Source organism: Sinocyclocheilus rhinocerous, unplaced genomic scaffold, assembly GCF_001515625.1.
Source record: "Sinocyclocheilus rhinocerous isolate Xijiao unplaced genomic scaffold, SAMN03320098_v1.1 scaffold576, whole genome shotgun sequence".
Classification (NCBI taxonomy): domain Eukaryota; kingdom Metazoa; phylum Chordata; class Actinopteri; order Cypriniformes; family Cyprinidae; genus Sinocyclocheilus; species Sinocyclocheilus rhinocerous.
In genome coordinates this window covers 2,297,574-2,307,633 of record NW_015662167.1, presented here as the reverse complement: position 1 = coordinate 2,307,633, position 10,060 = coordinate 2,297,574, and the positions used below count along the sequence as shown (strand labels likewise).

Below are 10,060 nucleotides of genomic sequence, written 5' to 3'. Positions count from 1 at the left end.
ATATTTTTCATACTTTTATAAAATAATATCTCAAAATGGGATATAATATTATGTGCAATATATATATAATATACTTTTTTTGTACGTGCCATATAATATGGCATATAACATTTAGAATTATGAGGATAGTTGTGAAAAAAAAATATATACAAATATTTTTTCCTATTAGTAAAACTGCAAATGTTCACATTTTATAATAATTTTCTCACATCTTAATATAGGATAATATGTAATATTAGAATATAATATAGGAAATTAAATGGGACATCGGATGCCCATTTTCCACAAGTTGGTATGATCCTTTAGGGTCTTTATGAAATGTCTGCAATATACTTCGGTTAAAATTCCTCAATGTTCATGTAAAACAACACCCTTTTTACCTTGTCAATAACACCTCTGTTGACAGCGACCCGTTTCGGTGCATGTCTCTTTAAATGAGACACCCCACCCCTCTCTTCTGTGTTAATTGCTGCCTTGGACTCTGTATATGGCTCGGAGGTGGTCTTATTCAAATAATAATAATAATAATAATAATAATAATAATAATTTGTTACATTTATATAGCGCATTTCTGGGTTTACATGGAAGGGGGGAATCTCCTCAACCACCACCAATGTGCAGCCATATTGCACCAGAACGCGCACCACACACCAGCTTATTGGTGGAGAGGAGACAGAGTGATGAAGCCAATCAGTATAGCCAGCTATCTACGTAGAAACTGGCTGCAAATTGAAACATCTCGCTAGATGACACCGTTTCAGACTCAGAGAGCCCATAACAAGCTGGCTGCGTGTTTTCTTTTCAGGTTTTCTGAGCTGGCAGACACGCCAGAACCTAACCTAAAAGCTAAAAAAGTACAAATTTCATCCGATGTCCCTTTTAAATTTAGAAATAAATGACTAGCTGAACCAAAATTGATCTGGTTTTCTCATATGAAATAATACCTTAATATGTGATAATATTATAATATGGCATTTAAAAAATGTTATTATATAGTTCACCAAGAAAATTCCCAGTCATTGTACAAAGCGCCAGTGAAGACGTAACTCTAATACTGTTTCTCACATTTTAATTAAAATTGTATTATTATTATTATCTTTCAGTTCCTTTTTCCAATATTTATTTATTTTCCTTTGGGAGAAAACAGTGTTTAAATTTATCGAAAAAATTTTAATTATTCACCACAACAGAACAGCTTCTGTGCTAAAACATAAAAGCCCCAATGCTTCAAGTCACAAATTCACCATGAGACATGCAGTAATAATGTTTTGAGCTCTGAGGCATTTTATAATTGAGGAGCACAACCAGATGTTTATCTCCCTCTTTTGTGCTTAATGAAGCAAAGCCCACACAATTCACTCTCTTCACCACTGCTGGTTTTCAGCTACTTAACCAAGAAGGCCAGAAGTGAAACTCAAACAATATCACACCACCATGAGTTCACTTTCTCACAGTTATTAACTGTCAACTGCAAGATAAGGTAAAAGGTGACTGGTCGTTTTCCCACTGGTATTTGGGTTAGCCCATAAAAACGCAGTCCAGAAGTGCTATGACCACTCATTTAGACCAGTGGGTCTCATATGGGGAAGTCATGGCCTAATGGTTAGAGAGTCGAACTCGTAACCCAAAGGTTGCGGGTTCGAGTCTCGTACCGGCAGGGATTGTAGGTGGGGGGAGTGAATGTACAGCGCTCTCTCCCACCTTCAATACCATGACTGAGGTGCCCTTGAGCAAGGCACCGAACCCCCAACTGCTCCCCGGGCGCCGCAGCATAAATGGCTGCCCACTGCTCCGGGTGTGTGTGTGTGTTCACTGCTGTGTGTGTGCACTTTGGATGGGTTAAATGCAGAGCACTAATTCCTAGTATGGGTCACCATACTTGGCCACATGTCACTTCACTTTCACTTTTTTCACTTTCATATAATGTGGCAAGGCATGCTATTTGTTTTGTGTCTACAGTGCTCTAAAGACAGAGAGTGGTCGGAGACAGACACACACACACACACTTGTTCAGAAATAGCATAAAACCCACTCAGATGAAGCTCAGCAGCATGAAGAATGCCGAGCAGGTTTATCATGAAGTCAGCAGATGTTTTATGGTATAAAATAACATGCTGATGCCACTTCCTTTGAAAAGGTGTGGCCACGACGGGGCTTTATGACATACTAAAATAAACCAAGTGATAGTTCACCCAAAAATAACTGTTCTGTCATCATTAACTCACCCTCATGTCATTCCAAACTTGTATGAATTTCTTCTAAGGAAATATTGATAAACAAATAGTTTTGGTTACCACTGACTTCCACTGTAAGTGAGACGCACTGACTGAGACACTTAAAATATCATAGGCCTATTTTATGTTCCACAGTGGAAAAAGGTCATACAGGTTTTAATGACATGGCAGTGAGTAAACAATGACAGTGTTTTCATTGAACTGTCCTGTGTGAAAATGGGATCCATGAGTGCGAAATCACTAGTAAATGCATCAAACTGGCTTTCACAGCATTAAGCACTGCAGTAATTGACAGTAATGCATTTAACTGGTCCCTGGGGAAACAATGCTACAGGGCTAAGTCAAATGGGTTATCAATTCCTTTTACCTATTGAATTAATTTAATTCAATTTTATTTTAATGATGCACCTGGTAGTATTATTTTAAAAAACACGATGTTTAAAACTTTTTATTAGAAAACAAAAATACTGAGTGAACCTTTAAGAAACCTGAGGAAAACCCTACTATGCATTTGTTCATCCTACTCTCCCCAAATGCTCCAGGAATGAAGATAATAGTAATATCAGGTGTCTCCATTCTGAATGAATGGGTAACTCTGCATTACTTTATACGGGAAAAACAAGGTGTGCCACAAGAGCCTCGGCTACTCCTGCTGGTGCGGCAGATTATCCAAGCACTCCAATTATCTTTCATTATTCCTCTCCGGTGCCTCTGCTAATCCCCAATCGCCTCTCATTTCAATTTACTTTTGGCAACATACAATGGGAACACACAAGCACTCTTGTGTTGAAGAGAGATAGCTGAAGTGTGTATTGGATCATCATCAGAAATGTCCAGGGAAATCTTTTCAGTTCCTGCTTTGTCATTAAGTCACATGACCTAAACACAGACTCTATTATAGCATGGGGTTCCCATTATCTCTCTTGAGGTCAGTGTAGATTAAGGCAAAGCATCTGTGTTGTCTTATTCCCCTCTCAATTCCTCCTCTTTAATTTTCTAAACTATCAGGTTGGTGGCGAGTTCAAATATTAGAAGGCGAGTGAGATTCAACATTGAATGAATGAAACAAGTCTTGTACCAAGAGAGCGTTGATCACAGAGCCGATAACATTCATTATTTAAAGGGATAGTTCACCTAAAACATGAAAATGTGTGTGTGTGTGTGTGTTTTCAAAGAGGTCTAGTGTTGTTTTACGCTCTGTTAACTTAGATAATATGGACAAAATTCTTCAAAATATCTTCTTTTCTGTTTCAAAGAATAAATAAAATCATACAGGTTTGGAACGACACAAAGGTGAGTACATTTTTTTTTTTTTCATTTTAGGGTGAATTATCCCTTTAAGTCATTCATATTTCATATGCTTGCCCTCCAGAGCTTCTAATAATTGTTTTGAGCAGCAGGATTTACTTCAGTGCCTGTAAATCTGCACTAAGGCAGATTACACAAAGGTGTCCTTCATTGATGAAGTCTGGTCTGAGAACAGTCTTAAGGTTATGAAGGATGAGGAATGGTTTGGATAGTGGTGGCTGACTCTTCAGAAGAAAAACCAGACCACCACTCAGACTCTCTTATACCGCTTTTGTCCTGAACCCCCCTGAGGCTGCACGTGTGCAAGGCGATATTAGATATTAAGGGTCCCATCCTGTCACATGAAGCCCAAACAATCAAGCATGTAATGCAGTGCACTGTTCAATTTGTATGGCTGTGTATTGCACAGGCCAGGTCATCACCATGGTTACTTCACATTCCACTATGTCACTCTTATTAAAGCAGTCATCATTCAATTGTTACCACTCTGACCCGGCTGTATGCCTCAAATTGGCACAACTGGGGGTCTGAAAATGTAGACCAATGTGCATAAAAATTAGCTTTGGTTTATTAGGAAGAGGATGACCTGTGTTGTGTCAAAATATACATTAGTAAAATAATCACATTGTTTTCAGGTCAAATACATATGATAAATACAAATTAAATAATAAATAAGCTATGTTTATAAAGCAAGCAAACAAACAAATAATAAAAAATAGATTTAATTCTTTTTTTGTTGTTGTAAATGCACTAATGATGCCTCTTGGCAAACAGCAGTGAAAATACCTCACCCAAACATTATTTTCGTTGTACAATATGATCTTCACTAACAGGATATGATCCTGGATCAGCATCCTTTGCTGATCCTGGAGCAACATCCCTATCAACCAATCACCCCATCCCTAACCCTAAAATCAGAGGGCAATGATTGGTTCATGGGAAGGTTATTTCAACAGCAACAACAACAACAAAGGATGCTGATCCAGAAACATTATATGCTGGTTCCTTAGCTCCAAAAGGTCCATGAAGCCTAAACCGGCTTTTGTTTATGCAGCTTAATAAACGCTGGATGAAAGGCACGTGCTCGTTATAATACAGCAGAAGCACGTATTGACGCACGAGGGATGGGCGATAAGAAGCGCGAGATAGCGGCAAAATGCGAAATAAAAAGTGAAATATATTACTACAAAAACGGAAAGATTGCAAAGTGTTCGGTGCAACTTAATGTGCAATAACGACGAGGAAATGTACGTTAACGCGCAAAGAAATGTGTTACCCTTCCTCTTTCAGTTGTAGTAGCCTATGTCACAGCACCACATGAAAACGAGAGGATACATGCTATTTAATAATTTGAACTGTTTTAAAAGCACACTGGTTATATGAATACAATAATTTTCTATATTTTAATTGAGGATTTAGCTTGAAATCACATGGTTTGTGGTGTTGGAAATAGGCTGCGCTCAGCCCAATGGATTCAACCAGACAAAGAGCGTCAGTGTCTGCTGTAGTAATGTTTGAAGCAGTGTTCATGGAGAAAAATACATGAAAGCCAACACGTTCATTGGACTAAGCAGTTCTGCATTGAAACAAAGCAGCGTAAAACAGGATAAAGACACAAAGACATAGCCTACTGAGACCTGCTGCTGCTGCTGACGGACAGGACAGAACACCTTCATTTCATTCATAATGTTGCACAACTTAACTGTCAAAGACATAAGCGATTACAGCCGAAGGCAGCAGATGAAAGTATAATCTCATACCTCCTCGATATTATTGGCGGAATTTCGGCAACTTGTCATTTTGGTGTAGAAGGAAGAGGTGGTGGGAGAGCTGTAGTCCTCCAAAGTCTCCGCGATAAACTCGTCCACTGATATGAACTCAGGCATTTTGAAGGAAAATTAAGAAAATTATAAAAGAAATGTTTCACAGCAAGCCCATTAAAAATGATAATATTGTCAGTGAGGAAGTTGGTGTCAAGCTGTTTGAAAAGTCACCACAGCAGCCAAGTAAAGTGCAGCAGTGTTATGTTTGGCTATAGTGGCGAAAGCGCATAAAGAGGAAACAGGACGGTTTTAGTGTCAGTCTAGCGCTGACTGTTCGATAGTACGCATGCGCAGTTGGTCAATGGTCTCCACAAAGCACATCAATGGCTAATTATAAAAGAAATGTTTCACAGCAAGCCCATTAAAAATGATAATATTGTCAGTGAGGAAGTTGGTGTCAAGCTGTTTGAAAAGTCACCACAGCAGCCAAGTAAAGTGCAGCAGTGTTATGTTTGGCTATAGTGGCGAAAGCGCATAAAGAGGAAACAGGACGGTTTTAGTGTCAGTCTAGCGCTGACTGTTCGATAGTACGCATGCGCAGTTGGTCAATGGTCTCCACAAAGCACATCAATGGCTGGGGTGGTTAATAGCCTACTGGTGAAACTATTATAAACATCTACTGTGGTCAGTATATATCCGGTAGTGGAGATGGCGTTTTCAAGTGCAATCTGAAAAAGAATAATACCACCATCATGGGCCAGTTGCATAAACATAGCCACGTTAGGACTGTGTCTTAAGAAGTAGTTTGATCAACTAGCAGTGTAGTAATCAGTTTACTTTTAGATTCAAATTAGATCTACCGTTTTATGTAACTGACTTATATGACTAACTTTTAAGACTAGCCTATAGTTTATGCAACTGGCACCAGATTCTATCTATGATATAAAGATATTGTAGGCTATTATGAGATATTTTTCTCTTATGCATTAAAAGTGTGCATTAGGGCCATTTTCTAAATGTTATCATTCACCTGTGCAAATATATATGCACACTTTTAACACACACACACACACACACGCATATACAGACACACACACATATATATATATATATATATATATATATGCACACTTTTAACACACACACACACACACACATATATATATATAAACGTATTAAACAGTTACAGTGGGGATTTTGATTCATCCAAAGAATCGAATCTTTTGAATCTGTTCGTTTACTGATTCATTCGGTGACTCTTTTTTGTAGGTTACACTACGCCAGTAGGTGGCGACAAGTGTCTTTTTGTGTTTTTAGTGAAACACTGAATCATTTAACTGGTTCTTTACAAACTATTTGTGCACATCCAGAAATTTTGTTCAAAACGTGATGTCTCACATTTTGTGAGTTGTTTATTCACAGGCTTGTGTCGCTCAGATTTAAAACCCCATTGACTTGTTCGGTGAAGGGCGTATTCATTCAGTAGGATCTTCAGAAATCAGTTAATTCAGGTAAATGATTCATTCAAAATTCTGATTCATTCACGAACAAAACAGTACATTAAGAGAGAACATCAGAAAACTAAAAACTTTTCCAAGAGGGGGACTATAGCCACACACTGCCTGCCTTTTGATTTGAGAGTGTAGAAAAGAGCACAACATAACGTATCATTAATAAAAATTTTAAAAAGCCTGGAAGTCACCTATCCCAGCTGTCTCCTCTGATTAGAGTTTCACTCAGTCAGCCGCAGGCTCCCTACCCAAGACAGCCCAAACGGCCCTGCAGAGAGCCATGTGACCCCTGCTGCACATTCCCAAGCTGTTCATTCACGACTCACATTGTGGTGGCTGGATGCCTAAAACCCATGCACTGTAAAAATATATAGACCTACTTTAAAGTGACTACACTGAAAACAAACTCATTAAAAAAGTCAAATATTGCAAAATATTGTAGATTAATTCATATATTCATTCACTCCTAAAAGTTGCTGTAGCTGATGGAAGCTGATAAAATGAAAGTGACAATTCAATTACAACTGAGATGAAAATAAAATGGATCTCCTGCGCATCGTGGTGATGGTATCAGATGGTAGATGATTAACATATCCAGGTACCATGGTTTTCACATAGTATTTTAGAGAATACCTTAAGGTTCATTTCTTTTTTGTGACATTCTGTCCGTAACACTGAGGTGTGATGATGTATAACCATAACCATGGAAACTGTGGTTATTATTAAGTGATCATTTGCATGTCCATTAGCTGCTAGTTTTTAGTTGTATTCCCATGTGACAGTAAGGCTTCACTGGTGGATTCTATATAATTACCCTTCTCTATATCACAGGCAATTATCTCACATGAGTGGGTTTAGATCATGTACTCTGAGATCAGCCCAGAATCACAGAGTGCTGAAACATAATTTACTATCACTAAGGCACATGCTGCCACGTTTTATATTATTGCTCTACATGAGAAAAGTCTCTTTTCTAAAGATGCAGGAAGCATGTTCCTGAATCTGAATGCAATACACTTTTTTTTATGGATGTTGGTTTCTATTTGTCATATCATCAAGTACACTGAGCAGCAGTGTCACTGAAACTGTAGCATATACTGTGACCAGGCTGGAGCATTTCATTTATCAAATTTACTGCCGTGTACCTCTGTAGAATAGGCTTCTGTCATGAACCTCAAATTGCTGAATTTTCTAGTTCTGCAAATAAAACCCTAATCTTGGAAAAAGACAAGTGAAGTTCCGACAGTCTAGACATAAATGAAAGATTTTTTCTTCTGAATGAAGGCAATGCTTTTGTTGTGTATGCTTTCCATACCATATCGCTTTATTGACAAAACAGTCCTAGAATACATATAAAATAAAATAAAAAAATAATATATTTAAAAGCAGCAGCATGATTGGAAATAAAAATTCTTAATCCTTTTTTAAAAACGTTTTTAAAACTCACCAAGGCTGCATTTATTTGATTAAAATTATTAATTTCTTTTAATCTTTTGAACATCAGTGTACATGGAATCATAAAGCATTAAACGGCACTGAATTTATGAAAGGCGCAGTAAGCAATTTCTGAGAAACACAGTTGAAAGTGGATCAGACTGAGCGCCAAAAAACACTTAGCCAATCACCAGTAAGGGGCGTGTCCACTAATGATGGGGGGAGGGGCTATTGCATTGCCTATTTGTGAATTTGGGGGTGGTGCTATCAAGATAGGGGTGTGATCATTTTGGGTAGGGGCGTGTTTGTTTTGGTCATTTAAAATATCAACAGTGATAGTCAGAAATGGCTTACTGCACCTTTAACAAGCAATTGTTTGTATTGTTAAAGTCTTATTCTAGTTATTATTGCTTATGTCTCTCCTATTAAAAGTAAATAATGGCTATGTACACGTGTATAATTATTTCCCCTGTTGATCAGTGCATTTCTTTGTTTATGTGCATTTCCACTTTCTCATCCATTGACAATAAGCTGGCTGATGTGTGTAGGCAGGGTGTAGAGGATGAGGAAGAGGAAGAGCCCCAGGATAACCAAAATGATCAAAGCAATGATGTACTTCTTGTACTTCTTCCAGATAAAGAACACAAAGGTTTTCAAGGGGTTCACAAACCAGTTGAAGGATGTCTTGGGGCGGCTTAAGGGAACAAAAACATTTATGTAGCACATTTTTAGTAAGTACACAATAAAGATGCAAACTGATATGAATATCTATATATGCACAGATAGTGTGTTTTAGTCTCTTACTTTGGTTTGTCCAGAGGTTCGGGTTCTTTGCGTGCTTTTCCCACAGGGTTCTTCTCGGCTTCTTCAGCTATCACTAGGTGGAACTCTGCCTCTACTTTACCCTGCAAACCACATTAATGAATGAAGAGTTTGAGTCTACCTTTACAAAGTAAACAAAAGTGTTACCACATTGATTTTACTCTTTATTGGTGCACTGACAAAGTGCTTGTACCATAAGAAGGAAGGTGTTCCCACTGTTGTCCACAAACTGCAGATCTTCTGGTTTCATTTGGCTACGCTTGCTCGACTTCTTTTTCTTCTTCTTCTTGTTTTTCTTCTCTTGTTCTGCCTCCCTCTCCTCTCTCTCGATGTCCTCTTGGCTCTTTAGTTTGATGAGCGGCCACCAACCCTTCATCCTCTTGGTGCGGAAGATGGAGAAGCGAGGGCCAGCCTTGTCTTTGGCCATCTTGACGCTGCACTGCTCGGATGATTTTGATGCACGGACCATATCGCTGAGACGCAACTCTATGGATCCTGGAAAGGAACTCATGTTTTTACTGACTAACTAGAAAATGTCAGTAGATTTCATACATGAACCCTTGACTAGTAACTACAACCACTAACCCAAGAAGTCATTGGAACCGATGCGGTCATAATCCCAGACCTGCAGCACCAGAACAGCCGGTTGGCGGAATTCAGTCTCCTCAAGGGCGAAGAGGGACTCCTTCTTCTTGTAGATGATCTCCTTCTCAGTAGGAAGATAGTCAAAGTGAAAGACAAAGCGCCAGTTGAAGTTGCCTTCACCAGTGAGGGAATTAAAATGCACGTCCGTCTCCTGTTTCTCATCTTCCAGACCTTTAATCCAGCTGGTGAATGTAAAAAATAATATTTTTTAAATAATATTTTTTAATAAGTCCATTATGCTCACCAAGGCTGTATTTATTTATAAAATAAATATTGTGAAACAGTAATAGTTTTAAATATTATTACTAATTAAAATAACTCTTTATTTAATATATATATATAT

General features: G+C 38.2%; 2 protein-coding genes across 2 annotated transcripts in view; both read right to left on the bottom strand.

The window, feature by feature from the left end:
- Window positions 1-5,643, bottom strand: part of unm_sa1614 (un-named sa1614) — a 47,819-nt gene extending 42,176 nt beyond the window's left edge. Inside the window, exon 1 of the mRNA XM_016537870.1 lies at window positions 5,303-5,643. Coding sequence (XP_016393356.1) covers window positions 5,303-5,428 — 126 coding nt within the window. The 5' untranslated portion in view covers window positions 5,429-5,643. The remainder of the gene's footprint in view (window positions 1-5,302) is intronic.
- Window positions 5,644-8,264: 2,621 nt separating this feature from the next.
- Window positions 8,265-10,060, bottom strand: part of LOC107727820 (fer-1-like protein 4) — a 25,363-nt gene continuing 23,567 nt past the window's right edge. Inside the window, exons 43-46 of the mRNA XM_016537817.1 lie at window positions 9,658-9,899; window positions 9,266-9,567; window positions 9,055-9,155; window positions 8,265-8,944 (exon numbers count right to left, since the gene is read on the bottom strand). Of these exons, the coding sequence (XP_016393303.1) occupies window positions 8,764-8,944; window positions 9,055-9,155; window positions 9,266-9,567; window positions 9,658-9,899 (826 nt within the window). The 3' untranslated portion in view covers window positions 8,265-8,763. The remainder of the gene's footprint in view (window positions 8,945-9,054; window positions 9,156-9,265; window positions 9,568-9,657; window positions 9,900-10,060) is intronic.